The 26,256-nt window shown below is 44.6% G+C and overlaps 1 protein-coding gene across 1 annotated transcript in view; it reads right to left on the reverse strand.

The window, feature by feature from the left end:
• Positions 1 to 17,110, reverse strand: part of Clic5 (chloride intracellular channel 5) — a 95,248-nt gene extending 78,138 nt beyond the window's left edge. Inside the window, exon 1 of the mRNA XM_032900682.1 lies at positions 16,266 to 17,110. Coding sequence (XP_032756573.1) covers positions 16,266 to 16,328 — 63 coding nt within the window. The 5' untranslated portion in view covers positions 16,329 to 17,110. The remainder of the gene's footprint in view (positions 1 to 16,265) is intronic.
• Positions 17,111 to 26,256: the final 9,146 nt, after the last annotated feature.

A 26,256-nucleotide genomic window follows, 5' to 3' on the forward strand; every position in this document is an offset into this window, starting at 1 on the left:
ATATCCAGTACACTGGAGAATAAAAAGATCAAGTTATCAGAGCTAAAGGAGACCTCAGGCAGTAATTCATTCAATTCCTTTACTTTAGAGATGAAAACACACAAGCTACCAGCTCCAACCAACAAAATGGAAGCAAAATGCCTCCTCGCAAAATGAAAGTTTCCTGATTACCATTGTCCTGCTCCATTGCTCAAACATTCGTTAAATATGTGAGATGCGGAGATACTCATGCAAAGATATGGTAGCAACACCAATTATTGTGCAAAAGATGTGTTCCAAATGCTATGTAGATGCAGGCTTTCAAGTCTTAGGACTTCAGATCTCAAGAGAAAAGTATTTTTAGGTTTGTTAGCTGAACACAACCTAGCATTACCTGGGAAGTGAGTCTTAATGGAAGATTGTCTACAATGGGTTAGCCTATAAAAGACTGTATCAATTAAGTTAATTGATGTGGGATGACTCAGCCCACTATAGGAAGCACCATTTCCAAGGTAGAGGGTCTGGAGTTGTGTGAGTGTGAGACACTGAGCTGAGTACAAGTAAATGAGTAAGCCTGGGTGTGACGTGTGGTGACGTGAGTGTGGGTGTGACGTGACTAGCTGTTTGGAGTTCCTGCCTTGACCTCCACAGTGATGGGCTGTAACCTGGAAGTGGAGGCTGAAACAAAAAAGTAGCTTTTGGCCAGTGCACTTTTTCACAGCAACAGAAATCAAACTAGAATACTCAAATAAAATTTACATGCGGATCCTACATAGCATGTATATCTTTGTGTCTACATTAAATGAAGACACAAGTAATATATATGCGACAGTGAAATGATGGTGTGTACACTCCTTTGTAGGAGGCAGGCAGTGTGAGGAGAGAATCTACCCAAATGAGATGCTGAGATCGCCATTTTAGAGAATTAATGTCCAACTGGCTTGAACCCAAGTGAGGAGAATCTGCAGCAAGCACAGAGAAAGGACAGTGGCATAAGTGATCTTTCTCCCATCTCATTTCTACCTCAAGTGAGGCAGGCCTCCACTACGTCCTAAGCCCATCATCAAGTAGATGGTTCTGCTAAGCCCCTCCTCCCCGCGTCTACTGTACTGTATACTCACTCTGGAATGAAAGGTGCCTCATCTGCGTTGGAGTTTTTCTTTGTACACAGATAATGCTTCTCAGGAGTATAGGCCTATATGAACTTCATATTGTCTTCTACGGAGACCCACGGTGGGAGGGGCCTCCAAGGTCTGGCCCACAGGTTTTTTTCTAGCAGCATTCTTATGAGGGGAAGGAGTGCTAGAAGTTTCTAGAACCGTGACAGGGGTGCAGATGCTGACATCATTTCCTTATCAACCCTGAAAGCAGGTTTGTGGGGGTAAGAGCTTCCTGTGAGACACAGGCTGGCAAACCCTTTATTTAGCTTTTCTCAGTCTCACAAGAATCCTGCCAGGCCAATCAGATCCTTGGAGGTGATAGTGTACTTGCCTAACATGCACAGCCCCTCACCTCTTGACACCCAGAACCCCCTAAACCAGGCATGGCTGTGTATGCCTATAGTTGCACCACTCAGCAAATAAAGGCAGGAAGATCCAGAGTTCAAGGTCACCCTTAGCTTATAGAAAGTTTGACGCCAACCTGGAATAGCTGGTCTCAAAATAATCACCTGCAAAACAACAATGAAAGCCATGGAGTATGACAATTAAGAAGGGTCCCACGACTCCCCACACAGCTGCACTCTTCCAGAGTCTTCTCCCTACAGGGAACATCTGAATGATGCCTTTGAGACATCCAGCAACAGACTGATGTCTCCTTTAGTTACTGGGGCAAATCTCAAAGACATCATGGCTCCTGACTTTTCTGCTCTGACTAGCAAGTCTTGAAACCGCCTCTCCCTTTTTGCCTGTGGTGTTCTTGGGGGCGGGGGGCTTTATTCACTGATAGTGTCAGGAAGCATTGGCGTAAATCTGGGAGAGAGGATGTAGCACAAACAAGCTATCTATCTCCATGGCAACCTCCCAAATTGGCCTCTGAAGAGACAGTAACTGGGAGAAGGGTTTCCCTCCCTCTCATTCCAGGTAATGGGCTCTCTGTCAGGCACCGCTCCATGCACATTTTTCCTCCTCCGCCCTTTGTGCTATTTCAATAGTTGAATTCTTGCTTCATTCTCCCTCATTGCTGACTAATGATGGGTAGAAGGGAAAAACATTACTGTAAGGTCCACAGAGTTCAAGGAAACCAACTAGCCAAACGCAGGTGGCCACGACGGTGACATTACAGGAACCTCCCTATGCAGGTGCCTTTTCAGATGAACCAGATAATGGAGCACTGTTCTCTCAGAGTGTCTCAACTGTTCAGAGATGCCTTGTGACTTCCTAGGTGATGACCTGTATTCACCTCAAATTCAAATATTGAAACTTTACCCTGACGGTGATAGTATTGGGGGAGAAAGTTAGGCCAGGAGAGAGTCACTAGGGATGGCCCATCCCATCAGTTGAGAACACAACCCAAAAATACCAATTATTAACCAGAAAGCAGGCCCTCACCAGGCATCTAATATGCCAGTGCCTTTACCTTGACCTTCCAAAACCTAGTACTAACCAATACAGTTCTCTTGTTTACAAGCTCTCTAGTCCACAGTCTGTGTTAGAACCCTTACTTACAACTCCATCTACCTTCCCAACAACCTCTACAGAAAGAGAATGCTCTTAGCCCTAGACAACCAGAGGTCTTAATTCTTAAGGAACACAGCCTTGTATTACTTGTCTCCAACCTTGATTCACACAACTTTGTCACTCACCCAGACCATTCTGTTTATCGTCTTCCTGCCTCTCTCTTTTACCTCATCTCTTACCAACTCATTCTGTGCCTCCTCCTTCCCTCTGTCAACACATCATACTTATTTCTTCCCACTTTCTCTATGTTCCCTCCTGTGGGGAATGCATTTCTTCAACCATCGTTCTAAGAAATCCAAATCCAAAGCCCTGGCCCTGATGATCCTGGATCTTGATTTCAGTCATCAGGCATTGTCACGAGGTTTATCTACAATTGTCCTGCCCATGTTTCAAATGAGACTCTTTTGAAATTGCCCTATTATCATGACCAGCAACTCTCTTCCTCACAGCCCTAGTTTCACTGTAAATTCATAGTGTTTCAGCAAGGAGAGTCACTTTAAACTTCAATGAACTGATTTCCACTCAGGGCACTATACAGGCATCGTCATAGACCATGGTGTCAAGCACATCCATGATGCCATCATTCCCACATGACAACTCATCTCTCCAGACAGGAATTCACCATGTTACTATGAGGCTTTGGCGCTCCTCACACGCTGCACTGGCTTCTTCCAGACACTCTTCCACACTCTCCCACAGCACCCTCTGCCACTAAAACGTACTTAGGTGTAGAAAGACTTCTAATAAGACTTCTGCAGTGTTCTATTTGCCTTAAAGCTCTCCTTGCTCTCCTGTGGGCATGGCGGCCATGAGGGCCATGGTGGCCATGCTCACACTAGCAATGGTAAAACAGTAGCTTTCCCCCCCCTTCCTCCACACATCACACACTCCAAAATCTTTGACTAAGACTGTCTGCTCAGAGCTGGTCACACTAGAGGGCTTCTAGAGATTAATACAAATAGAAAAAAAGATATGGTTTTATGGCTGCCAATCCCATTGCGTAGAAGAGCAAATGTGGTAAAGCAGAACCGGGATCCAGATCTTCTGTCCATGATTTTATTACCATCTTAACGCATCCCACAACACAGTAGATAAGCCTTTCTAACCTTAGACCATGGACACACACTTCCGGTGACTTCCATTGCCTATAAGGGAGCCCTGTCAAACATGATCCCCTCATCTTGCTGTTCTTTATGGTTTATTTCCAACAGCAGCCATTGTCCCTCAGGTCCCATTCCTGGCAGATAGTCAGGTTCAACCTTGGGTCCTGAACTGCTTCACCCTGCATGCCTCTCCCAGCCACCTGAGAATTCTGAATGGTGATCATGCCTCAAGGTTCATCAATGCAGGTCTCGATCCCTCCCAGATTACTTTCAGGGTCTCCCCATTCAGGCCACCCCAGTCCCTCCATCTGCACCCCTCAACTTGCATCCTGTCATGTCCTGTGACGTTTGCATCACAGCTCCCTCACTGCGTGTTTTTCCTGGACTGTTGTGATCCCCTTTGTTTTGAACCTTTCCCTGACTTCCCTTCTGCTTTCAGACTGGCACGGGGTAGTGCTTTATAAACATCTTTGCCAACCGCTTAATCCATCATCCGAAGTGCCCCACAGGCCTAACTCCTCAAATTCTATATCTAGCTAATATCTCCCACTTGCCTGGCAATTAAAATGGCTTGTTACTCCCATATTGCTAAGAAAAATCACAAGAGAAGAAGAGCAAATAGGCGGGGGTGGGGGTGGGGAGCCATAGCGTTCCTCCCTTTCCTGGTTTAGCTGAGGCCAACATGGGATTCACACTAATGAATGTGAATTTGCCTCCTCCATCCTATGAAATGCAGGCTTCAGCAGGGGCTGGCTTTCATTTTGCCCTTTTGATCTCCCATTGATCTCTCATGAGCTCATTTAGTCCCTTTTGGCCAGGTTTGAGCCAGTGGTTTTTCTTCATCTTTGATGAACCACAAAATGACCTCAGACTAAATAACTTCGCATGGATACGGTTGCCTGGGTCTCTTCTCGAGCTTCCTAAATCTAATTGGAGAAGGACTGAGGAAGATCATGTGGAGAAAATTTGCAGGAGTGTCCATGCCTCCAAGACTGAGGCCCTCCATCTTCATCAAGGTTTATCACGACTACAACAAGTAAAATCCAGACTTCCTCTGTCAGCAGTGCTAGTGGTGCTTCTTGAAATTGGGATCTCTCTCTCTCTCTCTCTCTCTCTCTCTCTCTCTCTCTCTCTCCTCCCTCCTCCCTCCCTCCCTCCCTCCCTCCCCCCCTCTCTCTCCCTCTCCTCTCTCACTCTCTCTAGTTGCTTGCTCTATCTATCTATCTATCTATCTATCTATCTATCTATCTATCTATCTATCATCTATCTACCTATCTATTATCTATCTATCTATCTATTATCTATCTATCTATCTATCATCTATCTCTCTGTTTCTCTTTTTCTGTCTCTCTGTCTCTTTCTCTTTTTCTCTCTTTAAATAAAGCTTGTATCTCAGTTCTGATAGAAAAATCTTATTCATCCTTAAATAACTTTACATCTTGGAACTCAAATCATTTTTCAAGGAAAACTATATATTTCTAACTTCCCTAGAGTCGTCCAGAGGCATTTAATTCTTCAGTATGTAGAACAGGCTTCTTCTGAGTTCCTGGCTGGTGAGAGACCTTTTATATATCCACACCTTTGAGAAGCTCATGTCTGTGTTTTCTTGAAGAGCTTCTACACCTATCTATGAGGGGCTTGAATGTCATTGTGATGGGGTGGAGAAATCTGAAGAGTAAAACAGGAGACCTCCAGAAAAAAAGGGCCTCACGACTCGAAGGTCTTCTTTTTCACCCCAAAGGGTCAAAGTTACAGACAATCCCCAGATGAGGCTGGGAGACTCTTCCCAGAGCACAGAGACAGCAAACAGAAAAGGGATCAGAGACCTGAAATCCCATTCTCCTTGGAAGCAGCGATGTGGAAGCTCTGTTGAATGAGGGAGTAACTTCCAGGAAGAATCAACTCAGAGAATCAATAATGGATGAGGAGACCCCTACTGTAGTGAAACCAACTCACACCCTTTAGACAATGGCCTCTGGTTAGTGAGATGTCAGTCCAGTCAGAGGACTGGGAGTTAGGATTGGTTGCCCTGAGGGTTGGCTGCTTGGTCTGTGTCACAGCTCCATTAATGAGACAAGGTGGTGAGTGAGAGTAAGCTAGGACTTCCTGTACCTTTCAAGGGAAGGGACTGCAAAGGCTTTGTCTTTGGGGTTTTCCCTTACAGAGTTTGCAGAGGAAGTACTATTTACTCATCCAAATTTATAAACGGCAGAATAAACCCATGAAATATGCATTGCTATTATTAGCACCACACTAATAAAAAGGGAGGAAGGAAAGAAAGAAGAAAGGAAGGAAGGAAGAAAACTATGGTCTAGGGTGACGAACAACTTGTTACAATAGCCCATGCAGCTAGAAAACCACAGCCTGACATCTGTCACATTTTTCTACCACTATAGGTTTAACACCTGACCTCTCAAAGAGAAGCAAGAATAAAAAGCTTTCAATATAACTACTCATCTAACTTCACTGACTCTGACCCGGATGGACAGAGCCAATGGACAGCCAAAGACAGAGTGCAGGTGAGCAGGGAGGCAGGAGCTGATGTCACTGATATGAGATTTCTGCCCTTGTAGACCCATGGTCACCTCGTACTCTGCCATAGCACCTGAGATGGGAATCATTCAACCTTAGGCTACCTGGGAAGGAAACACTGATGGTGCACATAAACGTTAAGTACTGGGATATGGGGAGTAAATCCTGATATCCACCAGAAAACCAGCTAGGCTGCCCAAAGACCTTCTTCTCCCCCTTTCTATATTCCAATCGACCCAAGCCTCCAGTCTCACTACAAGTGCTGCAATGGATTATTAGATGTAGCCTCCCTTTACCTTTGCTCACATCTCTTGTAGATCCTACTATTACTACTACTACCACCACCACCACCACCACCACCACCACCACCATCAACACCAACAAAATAACAGGAATCAATAACCACTGATCATTGACATATCTCAATAACAATGGACTCGATTCCCCAATAAAAAGACAGACAACCAGAAACAGGATCCATCCTCCTGCAAACAGGAAACATACTTCCACATCAGGGATAGACATTACCTCAGGGTCATGGGTTGGAAAAAGACATACCAAGCAGATGCGTCTCAGAAGCGAGCTGGTGTGGTTATTTTAATATTTAGCAGACTTCAGACCAAAACCAGTCAAAAGAGATGAGGAAGGACACTACATACTCATCAGTGGAAAAATTCACCCAAATGACATTTCAATTCTTAATATCTGTGCCCCAAACATAAGGGCACCAAGTTTGTAAAAGAAATGTTGCTAAAGTTTAAATTACATATTGACCCTCACACACTGGGAGTGGGAGACCTTAATATCTAACTCTCACCAATGGACAGATCTTATAGACAAAAACTAAACAGAGAAATACTGGAGCTAACAAACATTATAAACAAAGTGGACAAAACATATTTATGGAATATATATATATATCTCAGCACCTCATAGAACTTTCTCCAAAAGTGATCACATACTCATACACAAGCCAAGTCTCAACGAATATAAACAATTGAAATAACCCTATGCATCCTATCCCTATCAGACCTCTGTGGATTAAAGCTGAATATCAACAACAGAAAAAAAAACCCAGAAAGTTTAAAATCTCCTGGGAACTAAACAATTTTCTACTGAAGGAAAGACAGAAACAAAGAAAGAAATTGAAGACGTTCTAGAATTCAATGAAAATGGAGGCTCAACATACTCAAATACAGGACACTAAAAGTGGTGCTAAGAGGAAAGTTCACAGAACTAAGTGCTTATATAAAAAGAATGAAGAAATCTCATATGAGAAACTTAACAGCAAGCCTGAAAGCTCTAGAATAAAAATAAGTGAACATGCCCAAGAGGAGGCATGCAGCAAGAAATAATCAAACTTCAGGGCTGATATAAATAAAACAGAAAGAAAGAGAACAATAAAAAAAGTCAATGGAACAAAAAGTCAGTTCTTTAAGTAAATCAACAAGAAAGACAAACTCTTATTCAAATTAACTAAAAGACAGAGAGTATATCTAAAGTAATAAAATCAGAAGCAGAGAGGGAGATAAAACAATAAACACTGAGGAAAATATACTTTAAAAATTTGTACTGTTTCGAAGTGGAAAATCTAAAAGAAGGGGATGATTTTCCCAATAGGCACTATTATCAAAGTTACATAAAGACCAATAAACAATTTAAATAGACTTATAACCCTTAGTGAAGTAGAAACAGTCATTAATAGTCTTCCAACAAAACAACCACAAAGGCCAGGTTCGGAAGGTTTAGCACAGAAATCCACCAGACCTTCAAAGAAGAGTTAATGCCAATCTCAAGTTATTTCACAACAGAGATAAAAGGAACATCACCATGAGGCCCCAATTACTCTGATACCCAAACCACATGAAGACGCAACAAAGAGAATTACAGACCAATTTCCTCCATGAACATAGAAGCACAAATAATGAAATACTTTGAAGCAATCAAGTCCAAGAACATACCAAAAAGATCATCCACCATGATCAAGTAGGCTCCATACCAAAAAGATCATCCACCATGATCAAGTAGGCTTCATACCAAAAAGATCATCCACCATAATCAAGTAGGCTTCATACCAAAAAGATCATCCACCATGATCAAGTAGGCTTCATACCAAAAAGATCATCCACCATGATCAAGTAGGCTTCATATCAGAGATGCAGGGATGATTTAACATATGGAAACCGATAATGTAATCTAGCATATAAATAAACTAAAAGGAAAAAAACCTCACACAATCATCTTATTAGATATCCAAAGAAGTCTTTAACAAAATCCACACCCCTTCATGACAAAAGTCCTAGAGAAATTAGGAAAACAAGGGACATACCTAAACATAATAAAGATAATTTACAGCAAACTTATAACCAACATCAACTTAAATGGAGAGAAACTCAAAGCAATTCCACTAAAATCAGGAACAAGACAAGGTTTCTATTACATTCAATATAGTACTAGAAGTTCTAGCTAGAGCAACAAGACAGATGAAAGGATAGAAATTGGAAAGGAAGAAGTCAAAGTATCCCTATTTGCAGGTGATATGATAGTATACATACGTGGCCCTCAAAATTCTACCAGAGAACTTCTACTACTGATGAACACCTTCAGCAAAACGGCTGGATACAAGGTTAACTTTTAAAAAAAATCAGTAGCCCTCCTATACACAAATGACACACCGAATGAGAAGGAAACCAGGGAAACAATACCTTTTCCAATACCCTTAGCTAACATAAACTATCTTGGGGTAATCCTAAGCAACCAAGTGAGACATGGGTATGATGAAAATACCAAGCCTTTGAAGAAAGAAATTGGCGAAGATACCAGACGAAGGAAGTATCTTCCATCCTCATAGGTGGGTAAGATTAACATAGTAAAGTGGCCATCCTACCCAGTGGATCTACAGATTCAACTCAATCCCATCAAAATCTGACACAATCCTTTACCGACCTAGAATGAACAATACTAACTTCATATGGAAAAACAAAAACCCAGGGTAGCCAAAACCATACTGTACAACAAAGGAACAGGTATCACCATCCCTGGTTTCAATTTGCACTACAGAGCTATATCATGGTATTGGCACAAAAGCAGACGTGTTGAACAATGGAATCAAATTGAAGAGGAGCACATAAATGCAAACACATATGGGTACCTGACTTTTTATTTTATAAAGAAAAACACACTGGAAAACATTTTCAACAAATAGTTCTGGTATAGCTGGATGTCTATGTGTAGAAGAATGCAAATAGATCCATATTTATTGCCCTACGCAAAACTCATGTCCAAGTGGATCAAAGACCTCAACCCAAAACCAATTACTCTGGACCTGATAGGAGAGAAAGTGAAGAATAGCTTTTAAACACGTTGGCATGAGAGACAATTTTCTGAACAGAACATTAACAGCACAGATACTAAGATGAACAATTAATAAATAGGACCTCGTGAAACTAAAAATTTCTAATCAGACAAAGTGGCAGCCTACAGAGTGGGAAGAGACTTTCGCCATCCCCACATGTGAAAGAGAACTAATATCCAAATGAAATAAAGAATTTAAAAAACTAGTCATCAAAAAAAAAACAAACGAATAATCTAATTTTAAAAATGGGTTACGAATCTAAACAGGATATTCTCAATGGAGGAATCTGAAATGGCAGAGAAACATTTAACGGCCAGAATGGCTAAGATCAATAACACAAGAGACAGCTCATGCTAGAGAGAATGCAGAGCAAGCGAAACACTCCTTTAGAGCTGGTCGGAGGGCAAACTCATACAGCCACTATGGAAATCAATTGGTGAATTCTAAAATAATGAGGAATTAATCTACCTCAAGGCCCAGCTTTAGCACTCTTGGCCGTATACCCAAAAAACATTTCATCCTACCACAAAGATACTTGCTCAATCATGTTCATTGTGGCTTTATTAATAACAGAAACTTAAGAAAACCTAGATGTCCCTCGATGGAAGAATGAAGTAACAAAATGTGGTGGTAAATTTACACTACAGGGCATTACTCAGAATTTTGTTTTAAATGACACCATGAAATTCTCAGGTAAATAGTTGAAACTAGAACAAATACTAACCCGAGTGAGGTTACTCAGACCCAGAATGACAAATACAGTATCTATTAACTTGTAAATGGATGTTAGCTGTTAAGTAATGACAAACAAGCCACAATCCATAGACCCAGAGAGGTTAGGTAACAAGGAGGTCTCTAGGGGGATGCATGGATCTCCGTGGGGAGGGGTAATAGAATAGATTTTACAAGTGGACTGGAGCTTGTGGGGACAGAAGCAGGAACAAGCAGGTTGTGGGAAGAGGTGTGAAAAAAGAGGGAGAGACAGGTGGTACTGGGGGGCATTTGGAGGCTGGTGTGGAAACCTAGTGCAGTGGAAACTTCCTAGAATCTATGAAGTGGACCCTAATGAGGACTCTTAATAAAGGAGGATATGGAGTCTCCCCTGGCCATCTTTTGTAGCCAGGTGAGACTTCCAGTGGATGGTCTGGGTTGCATTCAATTGAGTTGTTGCCCAAGCGGGTCCCTCAGGAATCCTCAAACAGCCCAGGCAGGTGCTAAGACACAAGGTTGCTCTCTGAAAGCTGGTAACAGCACGCCATTGCTGAGGACTACATCTACATAACTCACTGAACGTGGGGTTGAGCTGGTGCCTACCTGGAGCCTTCACTCCTATGTTCTACTCCATTTTGTGCAGGGACATACTCCATAAGCTACCAAAAGAGAAACATGAACACCAATTCGAGTCACAGAACTTTTGACCTACAATCTGTCCTGCCTGCAAAATACACTAGGGCAATGGTGGCCCAGACTTGTGGGAGTAGCCAACCAGTGTCTGGTTTGATTTACGGCCTACTCTACAAGAGGGAACCCTTACCCAACACTGCTTGGATAGCCAAGAATCAGAGACTAGACAGCCCAGAGGCTTAGGGTAAAACCAAATACAACTGATATTTTTTTTTAAAAAAAAAAAAGTCAATAAAATGACTTCTAATGATATTCTGCTATACTCATAAATCAGAGACTTATTTAGTCATCAGAGAAGATTCCCTGAGGAATAAATAAAAGAGATCATAACCCTGGAATATCAAGAAAGAGAAACCAAGAAACTAGTGAGGTGAAGGGGAGAATAAAATCTGAAAGAAGACTGAGGAGATGATTGTGTTGGGAAATGCCTATACCACGCAAGCTTGAGGGTGTAAGTTGAGATCCCCAGGCATCCAGGTGATTCCGCGTGCACATCTGAAACCCCATGCTGGTGAGGGCAGAGACAAGCAGATTCCTGGAGCTCACTGAATGAGCGCCAGGTTCATTGAGAGACCCTTTCTCAAAGAGTAAGTTAGAGAATAATCAAAGAAGACACCACTGACTTTCACATGCATGTGCACACATGTACATACTCACCAACATACATGCATGCACACATCCACTCAAACATATACCTCTAGGTGTACACACACACACACACACACACACACACACATACACACACACACACACACACACCCCTCATGAAATAGCCTATGCTTATGTGAGCTGCCCGAAGGGACCAGGCAGATCAACACAGCAGCTGATGTCTATTCAGGAACACTAGGAGGCTACATCCTGCCTGTTCTGGAAACCAGAAGAGCACACTCATGACTTGACCGGTGCCCTGCTCCACTGTCAGAGCATTTGGGGTCCCTGGTAAAGAGAACAACTAGTCATTTCCATCAGACAATCAAAAGGATTGCTTTATTCTCTCACAACATGCACATTGGTTGTTGATAGCTATTTGACTAGCCCCATGCATACATGGACTATTCTAGAGTTCTGTGGAGAGATTTCCTAACCAGCCCATCAGCGCATGTTAACTGAGGTGAACTTTCTATCCACAGCCCTCCTGACCACTACAGCCCATGTTTACTAGGCAGTCAGGATTTTAACATACACTGCGTCAGCTGTAGCAGAAGCTGCCAGCTCTGCACCCCTGCTGCTCAGAAGGCCTGCACACTGGAGTCACTACAAGGTAGCAAGGAAAAGATTGCTCTGGGCTCTGCCCAAGGGGGACTGATGTCACCAGCCTGGGGCATGTCCAGGCACAAGAGTGTTAACTCTTCCCTAAGTGACCTGCTCGTGCCAGCCTCCAAGTTTGAGACTCCATAGTTTCAGCCCCAAGAAATGACTGTAGGGGACTTGTTCACCATGATCTCTTCTCTTTGGTATCTCTCTGTATCTGGGATCTAGGGTGGGGCGAAGAGTGGAGGAAGAGCATGATCTAGCCTGCTCAGAATGTCCCGTGTGTGTCCCCTCAAATAGCTTTCTATTTTACTTTCACTCTCTTTCTCTCTATTCTTTCCTTCACCAAACCACACTCACTTCCTCCTCTAACCTGGCGCCCTCCCTTTATGATCAAAGTCCAAGCTACAGATGATCTCACCCATTCTCAAAATATCCCTGCAAGAGAGGAGGGAGCCAAGCCTCTGCTCTCCAAGGGAAATCAGGGACACACAGATCCAGCGGAGGCTCCATCTGCCAAGCACGCTGCTACCAGGAAGATGGAAGATAAGGTGTCTGTGGGCATCTCCAATGCACAGCACTTTTACCCGTATGTCCCTGTAGAACTTGCACAGCAAGTTGCTGGTGACTGTGTCTGTCTAACCAGAGCACCACACATCCACACAATCCTGGTCGCATCTGTTCTTTCAAGCTAAGCACCAGAAACAGTTCCCTTCACAATCCAAGTATCTTGGCTTGCATAAGGAATTGTTATTGGTTTCAAAGGTGTTTTGGCTGAAGAAGATTATGGAAGTTGAGTGATTCATTCGAAGTCATCTAGCTCGTGGAGGCAGAGAGACGAGTTGGGTGCAGGTTTTGTGTAACATCTGAGAGCCTAACTTGTCAAAAAAACAAAAACAAAAATGGACAAGGAACTTATGACAGAAATCAGTTGGTAGAGCGCTTGCCTAGCGAGCATAGCATCCTGGATTTGATCTTCAGCATCATGTATAATTGGACATGGAGCACATTCCTTAGCATTAGGGATGGGTAAGATTAGGAAATCAAGGTCATTTTGGGAGTTCAAGGCTAGCCTGGGCTACATGATATGCCAGTAAAAGAAGAGAACAAGAACTGGCATCTTAGTGTTTGGGGAAGGATGAGACATTGAGCATATGAAGGGCCACAGAAATCTGAACAGTGTTCTCCTCAGCCTACTTCAGGGCATTTCCCACACCCTATTGGAGCACAGGTTTGCTCAGTGACATCACGACACTACACTAATCCCTTTTGTTTCCCTGGGCTACTGAAAGGGAGCAGACCTCAGCTCACCAAGGGCCTGTGACTCCAAGTATCAGAAGATCCCGTGGGTCATAATTAACTGTTTGCTTCAGTTTACATAGGAGTGAAATGATCTTCGTGAATTAAGATGTGAATCTCCAATGAGATGAGCCCTCGCTGCACTTCACATGCCCTAGAATGCTGTCCTGTGTCGCTGCCATGAGTATTATTATCACTGAAGTAGACACGGATGAGGAGTACTGTGCATGGCAGGGAAACACCAGTCTTTGAAACCCACAGGACAGTAGTTAAGATGGGCAGACCCAGTGTCCTGCTGACCTGGCGAGAGGTGGTCTTTAACTGGTTGTTGAAAATGACCCATGTCATGGCCCCAGGTAGGGCCTCCTCTACCTGAGTTTCTTCATGGGGACCAACCAACCCTCCCCTTCAGAGAGCACCTCTGCTATCCAACACCAGATGCCAGAGACTTTCGGTGGGAATCCAGAACGGAGACACTGCAGATTTGGGGAAAGTTTGATTCTGCAAGCCAGACATAATCCTGCCCCCCTAAAATGACACCATTGGAGGCTCTGAGAAGCACCCTCACTTTACACACAGGTGTTTGTTTGTTCTTATTTAAGACAGGGTTTCTCCGTGTAGGGCTCACTGTCTTGGAACTCGCTCTGTTGGAGGCTGGCCTCGAACTCAGAGATCTGCTGGCCTCTGCCCCCGGAGTGCTGGGATTGAAGGCGTAGGCCACCACTACCCGGCTGACCCAGCTTTTATGTGTACCCTGTGATCATAACAGTCACCAGAAGCTCAAAAATGAGGGTGGGCATCAAAAACGCCTCTGCCATCAATCTGGTCTGGGTGCCACAAAGGCAGGCTTGGCTCTTACTAACCGCCTTTCTTTAATAAGAAACCAGGTAAGTGACAGCACAGACATTCTAGAATTCTTTGGGGGCTACTTGCTGTGGAGTAAGTGTTTTTATATAGACAAAATCTCCGAATGCTGCCAACATTAAATTCCAAAGATACAGGTAGAATTGGTCTCTATGCTTAGTGCAGGGCAAAGGGCTCTCTCCCTTGGCTCCAAAGAACCAATTTGGGTTTGAAATATCTCTCAGGGAACCTGACACTTGCAGTTCCTACTCCTAGGCAATCCGAGTAAGTCCCAGACTGTCTCTCTTAAGGAAGGCAGCAAGGTTTTGTGAATGCTGTATCCATTCACCCTCCCTCCATGGCCCCATCCTGCCCAGACTGGGAGGAGGGGGTAGAGCCTTGTTCTTTTCCTAGGTCAGTCAGCACACCTAAAACTGCTGCCTGGAGAACATCGACATCACTTTGTAGACATAAAATAGGTTGCAACAGTATATGTGTGCATATATATATATATATATATATATATATATATTTGAATATATATATTCAAATTCATTATGTATATTGAAGTGTTTGTGTGTGTGTGTGTGTGTGTTTTTCAAAGGTGTCAAAGAAGAAAAGATTGTTATTCAGGTTTACAGGAACCTAAACCTTTCTGCTGAAGTCTATTCAACTTGTTTGGAGACAGGTGGCTTAAGCAAATTAACACCTTTCTACTTCCAGGTTTTAGGCATGCCCTTTAGACCCGGTGTGCTCTCAGCCCTCCGCACTCTATTCTTGGAAAACTGCGCTAGAAGATTTTATTCCCCTTTGTGAAAGCTCTAGGTAATCAGGCATTACAGCCCTCCCCTCCCCCCAAAGTCCTGGCGACTCTGCAGCCCAGCCCAGAGGCTGCTTTCCTTCGCCTCAGGTTTCCCGGTCTCTGCTTCTGCAGTGTCCCGGCAAGGGGGGGGCTGATCAAATGTTTCTGCCTACACCTGCGGAGGACCCGACCTCCAACCTCCCGCAGCCTGCAAAACAAAATTACAGTTGCTGTCTGGTGTCTGCTACTGCCCACGGAGCTCCCAAGAAGCAGGGGCGAGGGTGGGTGGGGGGGCTTAATTTGGTTCTGCAAGAAACCCAGGTCCGGTTGACTGACAGGTCCCCTGGTTACCTGAGACTGCCCTGCAGAGTCTTAATGACAGTGATAATAACAGCAGGGAACTGGGTGTTCGTTTTTTTTTCTCCTCTACAAGTCACAAAACAAGAAAATAGCTTTGTGGCCTTTGCTTTTTATTTTAGCACTTCTGAATAAAAGAAGAGGGGGGTACTAGGAAATGCTATTTTTGTTTTGCCAAAGATAATCTCCTCCTCTCTCTCTCTCTCTCTCTCTCTCTCTCTCTCTCTCTCTCTCTCTCTCTCCCTCCCCCCCCTCCCTCCCTTCTCCCTCTCCCTCTCCCTTCCTCTCCTCCCTCTGCTACAGAAGAAAAGTTTACTAGTTCAGCCAGATTCCCTGTCCCTATATCTGGAGACAACCTTCCACCTAGCCAACATCCCTTCTTCTCTTGGATCGCAGGATCTCGGAGCTCAGGATGCAGGGCAGCGACCTGTCCTACAATGTTTGGTAGACTGCGGGTCAGCTCTTCAAGACAGCCACCTGCCAGGTCGATGATGCTTACTCTATTCTCCTGGGATCCCCTTCCAGAAAGGCCACAGACAGGACCACGAGGGTGACGGACTGCGCTCCCTAGGGAGGGTCTCAAGTCCCAGAGGGATCTGCGTCCTGACACTTGAGATCTTGCCACCTCCAGCCCGGGAGGAGGCCCACGAACGCCGACCTACCTTCACGAAGAGCTCGATCTCGGGGTCCCTGTCGTCCCCATTAGCTGTCGCTGAGTCCGTCATGCCGTCGGCGCCCCGGACCACGGTCCCGGGCCGGAGAGGCGCCACCTCTGCAGCGCTTTAGGCTCCTGCTCACAGCGAGGGGCCTCTCTTCTGCACGGCGTTTAATTTTTTTTTTCTTTTAAGACTACCAGTTTCTCATCAATTTCTCCAAGCAAGGACAGCTATGTCTGAGAGAAGAGCTCGGAGTCCCAGGTGTCAAACGGAAAGAGCAGACTCCAAGAGCCAGCAGGGGGCTAAAAGGAAGAGCGAGCTAAGGGATTGACAACAGGTCCCGAGAGCAACAAGTGCCTGGCTGCTGGGAGGTGTCACAGGATCCGCGACTGTCAGCGATCCCGCGCCCCGCCGCGGGTGCGCCCAAAATAGACCGCAGCCGCGGGGCGGGGTCAGTCGGGGCGGGGACTTGGGGGGGGTCACCGTGGGAGTTCAGCATGGGCTGGACCCCTCAGTGCTGGCGCTCATTTAGAGCTGGCCAAAGCAGTAAGTGTTCGAAGGCCAAGAGTATGTCCTGCAGGGCATAATGAGAGACAGGAAGAGTGGGGCACGGAAGATGATTTTCAAGGTTTTTGAAATGTTTTAGTTTTTGTTTTTTAATAAAGAGGCTCACCTAGCCCAAGTTATTCTACTACCCAAATCACGCACTTACAACAGCATGGAGCAAAGTAAAGATTCTGGACTCTCGTAGAGCTTGCCATTTTTGCTCTGGCAATAAAGGATCTGGGCAGGAGCCTGGGAGAGGCAGCGGGGTGAGCCAACAGGGTCAGGTGCCAGAGCCTGAGATCTGCAGCTTTCAACTTCATAGGGTTTTCTGTTCCCTTGCTTGGTTTTATTTCCCTCTGCTTTCTTATTCTCTCCCTCCTTCCCTCCCTCCTCTCACTTCCTCCTCCTCTCCTTTGTCTTCCTCCTCCTCTCTCTGTCTCTGTCTCTCTCTGTCTCTCTCTCTCTGTCTCTGTCTCTCTCTCTCTCTCTGTCTCTGTCTCTCTCTCTCACACACACACACACAGACTCTCTCTCTCTCTCTCTCTCTCTCTCTCTCTCTCTCTCTCTCACACACACACACACACACACACACACACACCCCTCGTGTGCCCAGGCTGGCTTTAGCCTTGAAGTTGACTGAGACTGATTTGGAATTCCTCATCGTCCTTCCTCTAACCTCCCAAGTGTTGCTTACAGGTATCCGTTACCACACCCAGCTTTCTCTTTCTCTTTTTCTTTCTTTCTCTTTCCTTTTCTTTCTTTCTTTTGTGACCTATGATACAGAGAGGGAAATGCTCAAATCCTGCAACTATAGTTCAATGTTGCTATCAGCACTAGATGAAGGAATAAAATACTAGCTACACCACCAGAAGTTCTTGCTCTCTTCTTCCTTCTGCTTTCCCCCTGCCCAGGGGAACCATCACCCAGACTTGAAATAGTCTAAGGTGAGAGTTAGGGTTGAGGCTAGTAACCCTGGTTTCCTTCAACCCTAATGACATTGGACACAGATCTGAAATGATTCCCTTAGATATGTACTTAAGGGGGGGGGTTGCTGAATCACAGAATATGGGAATGTTCTCGATATATAATCTCTTACGGTTTTCTGAAGCCCCCCGCCAAAACACACACACACACACACACACACACACACACACACACACACACACACACACACCCACCCCTACCTCTTGTTTCCTTTTTAAAGTAGTTGCAGAGCTGAGGAGATGCTCAGGGTGTGAGGTGCATGCCAGGCAAGCTAAAAGCCTTGAGGTGGGATCCCCAGCAGCTACAGTGCAGGCTCCATGGCCTGGCTCTGCCCCCAGGTCTCTGGAGGTGGAGACTAAGCTGACTCTGGGTTCAGATGAAAGACCTTGTGTCGATATACAAGAGAGAAAGCAATCAGAGATGTCTTAGTCGTTGGTGTTGTTAGCCTGATTTTGTAAAAGTGGAGAAACTGAGGCATGGAATACTTAAGAAACTTGACTATTGTCTTCAACCCAGGAAATGGTAAAAGTCAGAATTTGAACACAGATAAACTGATATTTCAGCAACTACTCAACTAAATGACTTCCACCCCCCCTCTGCTTTGTGAACACTACATTGAGGGAAATGCAGGCCTGGTTCTAATCATGGAAATTAAAATCCATTTCAGTGAAGCAGTAACAGAAAGGAACCACGAGGGGTCCCAAGAATGAGGCAGATGGACGATACGGGTCTGAGTTTAGATCTGAACTGTCTCCAAGTTGCCCATTTCCTAAGGACTTGGCTCCAGCCATGACACCATTGGAACCTCTAAGGGGTGGGGCCTCACAGTAGAAAGCAGTCGGGTCACTGGGGCCACCCTCTCAAAGGGAATTGCCTTAGAAACTTTTCTGATGATGTGAGGAGACACCAGGGCCAAGGCAACTTATTTTTAAAAGCACTTAATTAGGCGCTTGCTTACAGTTTCGGAGGGTGAGTCCATGACATCATGGCAGGAAGCAAGGCAGCAGGCAGGCAGCCTGATGCTGAGGAAGTAGTTAGCAGCTTACATCTTATCCACAAATTTTAGGCAGAGATAAATGGAGACTGGGTCTGGTATGGGCTTCTGCAACCTCAAATCCCACCGCCAGGGACAGACCACATCTCATAGTATAAGGCCACACCTCCTGCAACAAGGCCACGCCTTCTCCAATAAGGCCACGCCTTCTCCAACAAGGCCACGCCTCCTATAACATGACCACACCCCCTAGTCCTTGCCCAAACAGTTCCACCAACTTGGGGCCAAGCATTTTAAACATAAGAGCTTATAGAAGCCATTGTCATTTGGACTCCCACAGGACTGCCATGCTTGTCCCTCTCTTTTTGCTATCTAAGAGGTAAATGCCTCTCTCCACACAAGTTCCTGCCATTGTAGATATTATAGCTGTGTATAGTTGTATATAGTATAGGTATATGTACAGACCCTAAGCAATAAGGCTAATTGATCGTAGATGATAGAACTTTGAAAACTGAACCCAAAAAAAAAAAAAAAAAAAAACAAAAAAAAAAAAAAAAAAAAAAAACTTCCTTCTTTTTAAGGTGATCGTCTCAGGTATTTTGTCATGGCAGAAAATGTGGACTAGCACAGAGGTTCTCCATGGGGCGGCATGCAAAGTGACTGCTTAGCACAGTTGGAATGAGAAGAAGAAAAGGCTACACGGACCAAGTTGATTTGGATAAAACTCCTTGGTCGTATATCTGATAGGTAGATGGAGAAGACGAGGTGTTGTGGCCACCATTCACAGACTCTGAGCTCAAGAATATTATTCTAACTTAAAAAAACGTCACCATGGCAGCATGCAACCCTTTGGGCACCTTAGCCCTTAATCAGAGTGAGGTTCCATGACACCGCTCCTCCTTGCCTTCAGGCTCACATCAGCTGAGCCTTTAGACAGGCCGTCAGCCTCACAGGTGAATCTCTGCAGAAATGGCCACACACTCCGGGAAAGGACCAAGGTTACAGAGGCGTCTGGGGCCTTCGCTGCATGATGCTGCAGCCTCATGGCTTCCGCGCACTGGCATGTAGAGAATATTTTTAGCATCACTATAGTGAATGCAAACAGAGTTATAGGAACAAAAAGCCTTGGAAAATCCTTTTAATGAAAAGTCCTTTCTAGGCACTTTAGATCATTTTCTTGCCTTGGTTGTAGGCCATGCATGAGATGACCTTTTCCAGACCTCAAACGTGCTAACCCATGAAGCACAGCTAACCTGCTTTTTATTTTCTTAATATATTGGAAAACAGGAAGTTTCTGTTTATATAGCATTTCTAGAAATCATCACATTTGGATATCCCTACAAAGAACTCATAGTTTAAATGCAATCAACCGTGTGTGTGTGTGTGTGTGTGTGTGTGTGTGTGTGTGTGTGTGTGTGTGTGTGTGTGTGTGTGTGAGAGAGAGAGAGAGAGAGAGAGAGAGAGAGAGAGAGAGAGATTTGGGTGTAGGTACACACAGAGCTGGCATTACACGCAATTGCAAACCATTTGGCATGGGTGCTGAGAACCAAACCCAGGTCCTCTGCAAGACCAGGAAACCCTAACTACCGAGCCATCTCTCTAGCCTCGTATGCACCTTGCTAGTCCCCACCCTACACTGGGTTCTGCCATCGCTGTTTTTGCGCACAGTTTTAGAATTAGATCCACAGCATGGCTTGTGTAAAGACTTTATTTTTATATCCAATGCTGCAAAGCCAAGTCGCTTAGAATCAAGTATAGCTCTGACCCGCAGAAACGCTTTAATTCTCATTTAACCCACAGCTTGATAGACCCAGTACAGATTTTAGGTTAAGCTTTATCGGTAAAGAATTGCCAAAAAAATGCTTTTAGTATTCAATCTGACAGCCACTCATGCTAAATTTGGAACCAGAGAGAGGAGACTAGCATGGGCCAGAGAAGGCTGATATGAAAGTCTGTGTAAGATCTATATTCTTGTAAGACTGTTGAAGGGAAAATACAACGTATTTAATAGAAAGGTTATATGTTTAAGTTTATTAATATGAAAATACAACCTAAGGAACAAAAGGTAAAGGAATTTATGTAATTGTACCGCTTATATAATTCAATTGAAATGCTATTCATTTAAGTATAAGAAAAGTTAGGTATACCTATTGCAAGCCCCAAATAAAGACCTATATTTTATACAAAGGTATGTGGTAGGAAAGCAGATTGGGTCGAGAGAGATGGCTCAGCAGCTCAGCGCATATACTGTTCCTCCAGAAGACCCATGTTCAACTCCTACCACCCACATCCTGTGACTCACAACATCCTGTGATCCACAACGCTGATTGCTCATACCCATCTGAATTTTTGCCAAGAACAAGAGAGAAGGTATGTTACTAAAATCAGGCATGAAAAATGGGGCCATCAGACCAGTGACCATCCCAACTTGGGATCCAACCCATGGGTGAGCACCAAACCCTGACACTATTAATGATCCCATGTTGTGCTTGCAGATGGGAGCCTAGTGTGACTGTCCTCTGAGAGGCCCTACCAGCAGCTGACTGAGACAGATGCAGATACTTACAGCCAACCATTGGGCTGAGGACAGGACCCCTATGGAAAAGTTAGGGGAAGGATTGAAGGAGTTGAAGGGGATGGCAACCCCATAGGAAGACCAACAGTTTTTACTATCCTGGGCTCTGGAAGCTCCCAGAGACTAAGCCACCAACCCAAAGTGCACACAAGGACTGGTGTGAGGTCCTGTTGCACATATATAACAGAGAACTGACTGGTCTGGCCTCCGTGGTAGAGCATGTGCCTAATCCTATAGAGACTTGATGTTCCAGGGAAGGAGGATGGGGGACCACACTTTAAGAAGTGAAGGGGAGATAGCAGGGGTGAAGAACTCTGGGAGGGAGGACTGGAAGGGGGCAAAAATAAAAGCATGTAATAATAAAAAAGAAGGAGGAGGAGGAGGAGGAAGAGGAAGAGGAGGGGGAAAAGGAGGGAGGAGGAGGGGGGAGGAGGGGGGAAGAAGAGGAGAAAGAAGAAGAAGGAGGAGGAGGAGGAGGAGGAGGAGGAGGAGAATGGGTCCATCATCTTCATAGGTGTGAGAACACAAAAATGCTTCGAGAGGCTGCACCTAAGTTAGATCACTTCCAGAAAATGGATGAAATCTTGAAAGACAAAAGCTAACAAACTCACTCAAGAAAAAGAGAATCACCTGTTCCTCTATCTATTAAATGTATTTTGTTCTTACTGGAGAACCCACAATAAGCCAGCAGCCAAGGACCTTGAGGCCCGGGTGTTTCGTTAATAAATTCTACCAAACAGCCAAGACAGAGTGACACCTATTCTATACAATCTCATTCAGAAGTAGAAGAGGAGGGAACAAAAGAGTCTTCTGGATCCGTAAGGAATTTTCACAACTCAAGGACTGGTGAGCAACTCATGTTTTAAAACAACATGAGGCCAAAGCTGTGAACAGACAGGCTACCAAACCTGTAAACTCAAAAGTACACTTGTTCCCTGGAGATATGGAGGTTAAAGAGAGATGTTGCAATGTACCTGTTAAAAACCCTGACAGAGGCACTTAGGAAAACCTTGCATGCTAGCAAGAAGGTAGCAGCACCTTCCAATTCAGTGCTCAACTTCTGGTGCCTTTCTGCAGAGCACTTTAGAAATGTTCTATGATGTCCAGCCCATGATTTCTGGGTCTTCCCACTTCTTGGGCATGGTTCTAGAGAAATGCGACTCTCTGTTGACCTAGAATCTTAAATGTGATGTTTCCACCACTGACTTATTTAGAATGATCCCAAACTGGAACAATGGCTAAATGAATCAACCGACCGTCATGTGCACAAACAATGACTTGGGGGGGGGGGACGAGGTGTGCACATGCAGAAACGCACATAAATCTTGACTGTGCAGTGCTAAGTGAGAGAGGGTTGGTCTCCAAAGGCTGCGCATTGTACAACCTCATTTGTGTGACACTCTAGAGAAGAAATGTAGAGTTGGGGAAAATCAGCAGCTGACTGCAGTTGGGTGAGGAAGGGTTTGGTTGCAAAGAGATACCAGGAAAGAGTTTTCTGAGGTGCTAAAACTGATATCCTGTCTGTTCTGGTGGTTACAAACATCTCTATATGTGTTAAGATATACAGAACCGCATGCCCACCAAAATGAAATGTTCCTTGGGTAAAGTTAAAAATTATCAAGGTTCTTAAATAATTTCAAAAAGTATAAAGCCAGGGCTAGAAAGACAGTTTGGTCAGTAACATGTTTGTCAGAGAAGCAGGAGGCCCTGAGCCTGGTGTCCATAACACATGCAATGTTTCAAAAAGTCAGGCATGGTGGCATGTACTTGAAATTCCGGCACTTGGAATGTGGAAACACGGGGATCCCTGGGACTTGCAGGTTGTCCAGCCTTGATAAAGTGACAATAAACAAGGAAAAATTACCCAAGGTGGAAGGCCCCTGAGGAACAGCACTCAACTTGACCTGTGAGCCTACAGGTAAACACACACACACACACACACACACACACACACACACACACACACACCCACCTCACACACACCACACACACACACACACCCCACACACACCACACACACACACACACACACCGCCCACACACACACCCACACACACACACACACACACACACACACACACACACACACACACACACACACACACACACACACACACACACACACACACACACACACACACACACACACACACACACCCCCACACACACACACACACACACACACACACACACACACACACACACACACACACACACACACATAAAGCCGCCATTTTGTTTCCATATCTTTCCTCAAATCGTATCACACCATTAACATCAGAAATACAAACAAACTCCTAAAACATACATTAAAACTAGATAAACGGGGTTGGGGATTTAGCTCAGTGGTAGAGCGCTTGCCTAGCAAGCGCAAGGCCCTGGGTTCGATCCCCAGCTCCGAAAAAAAGAAAAGAAAAAAAAAAACTAGATAAACAGGAAGGAAGGTAGCTCTTAGCTCTGAATCCTTATTAAAGATTAAAAGAAACATTTAAAAGAATATACATGTTTGAAACATACTTCAGCACAGTAAACATTCCCCTTCCATAAAGCAAGAGTAGGTGTAGAAGAGAGAAGAGATGGGACCCAGACAAAAGCAAACGCAAGGAAAGTGTTAAATGTAGTAACTCCATGTCTGGTCTCTGGGGCATGTGGTACCATGGTGTGCACTGGACACAGTCAGAAAACCCATGCCACAGCCTCAGTGCTAAACTGCACTGATGTCCTCCAAGACTAACACAGTCCTTCCCTGGAACCTCAGGGAACACAGCATAGACAAGTCCTTTGCTACAACTGAGCAGGAATGACCTCTCGGCCAGCCCTCTGGAGTTCCCGTTCCCCTCAGATCTCATGAGCTCAGTCTTAACTGTGGCATTCCAATCAACATTCTGGCTTTCAGAGCTTAGGCCAGAATCACTCACAGGGCTTTGCTTATAGCATCACCCAGTTTCTCAAGCCTCAAGTTTTCCACATTCTTTCTACCGACCAGTTCCGAAGCCTTGGGAACCAATGCTCAGGGGTAGTCAACAGCAAGGACCCCACCTCTCTAGCTTTCTTTCGTATGACGCTAACAAATCACCTGAGGGAATCAACTCAAGGGAGGAAGAATGTATTTACTCATTTGCTTTTTATGTCTTCATATATGCATGTTTGTATGTATGTGTGTGTGTACGTATGTATGTATGTATGTATGTATGTATGTATGTATGTATGTATGTAGAGAGAAAGTCTCATGTATCCCAGCTGACCTCAAACTTACTATTCAACTGAGGCTGGACTGAATTCCTGGCCCTCCTGCTTTGCCCTTCCAAAGGGTGAATCACAGGCATTTGTTTTGGCTTTTGGTTCCTGAGATTGCAGCTCTTCATGGTGTGTGTATGATCAATAAATACATCAACATCAGAGGAATCCATCAACCAATCAATGAGAGCTCAAACCTCTTTCATTCACAGCTTCTCCCTCTCTTTGGGTTCCACCCACCAGCAAAATGCACATCGCACTGTGGTATTTTTACACGTCCTAATTTAAACCAAAACATAAAAAAGGTTTACATAATAAAAAATGATAATTAACATTTGCTAAGATTCCGCCACGCACTGGGAGTTCTGAATCCCTTATTAGCTTCACCATCTCTGTAATAGCCCAGTGACGGGGTTGTTATTGGTCCCATTTTATCAATGAGGAAGCCAAGTCTTAAAGAGGCAGGGCTGATCCCCCAGCCAGCTGTCTCCATGAGAACGGAAGCCGGCGCTCATCCATCCTGGTAGTACATGCTTTATAGGAAGGAAGCAAATGCCCACGGACACACAGGTAAACGGTTCAAAGGATCAGGGTCTCTGCTTTCCCTGGTTACCCACTCCTCCACCCACTGCCCATTAGGTTGCTGGGGAATTTCAGGCATGCGCAGGTCGCCCCTGTGGCCGGCACTGGGACTTTCATCACGAATGTGTTTGACATCCTTTTTCCTTCTGTTGTCTTAAGAACGAGTAGAACGGGACTAGAAAGCTGTGACTCCATCTCATCCCCACAGGGCTGAAAGCAGTGTTGACAGAAAACAAGGGCTGAGATGTGACGTCACAAGAGAGGCGGGGAGCCCATGTGTTCCTGGGCTGTTGGGGTGACTGAAACCTGAAATCTCTAGAACCTTCTCTCCTAGAGATCAGCAAGCTTCTTTTTTGGCTCAGACCATCTCACCCTTCCTGATGCTCACAGCTCGAGATTTACCTCAGAGTCGGAATTTAGGTAGAACAAAGAGGTCTTTGGTGTGAGAAGATCCCTATGATTATAAGAACCTCTCCATGGGGGCACTGTTATTAAGTAGACATGAGTCATCAGCATACTGATACACTTAAAAAATGGGCTACATTATGATGTTTGAAAGTAACATTTTTCAAAGTTCCAGATTCTCACAAAAATGCCATGTTGTCTTTGGAGGCTCATAAAATGCAAAATGAAAGTGAAAAATGTATTTGGAATTCCAGAAAAGGGCTGTGTATGGAGCTATGGTAATTACAGGTAGTTGAATAGGATAATACAGATATAAAATAATATCTTATGACTTGATTATTTTTTTAAGCAGACGGCACCTTTCAGTATAATGAGAAGGTCAATAAACCGGGATCCAGAAACTCCAAAGACTTTAGAGACCTCGAGTGTGGCCATCCATACTCAGTGAGCCTCGGTTTCCCTATCTATAAAATGGGGATGAGAGACCAGAGCTAGGCTATTTCTAACTGTAATCTTTAGTTAACACAATCCATCCTACAGATGTGAGTGACAGTGTCACTGTACTCCCAAGGACTTCTAGGAACACCAGTATATTTAATTCTTTTTTTCTCCCCATGTATCTCTTTCCATAGATATTTCTTTCCACTTAGGTTCCCTTAGAAAGGGAATAAAAC

This window comes from Rattus rattus, chromosome 4, assembly GCF_011064425.1.
Source record: "Rattus rattus isolate New Zealand chromosome 4, Rrattus_CSIRO_v1, whole genome shotgun sequence".
Taxonomy (NCBI): Eukaryota; Metazoa; Chordata; class Mammalia; order Rodentia; family Muridae; genus Rattus; species Rattus rattus.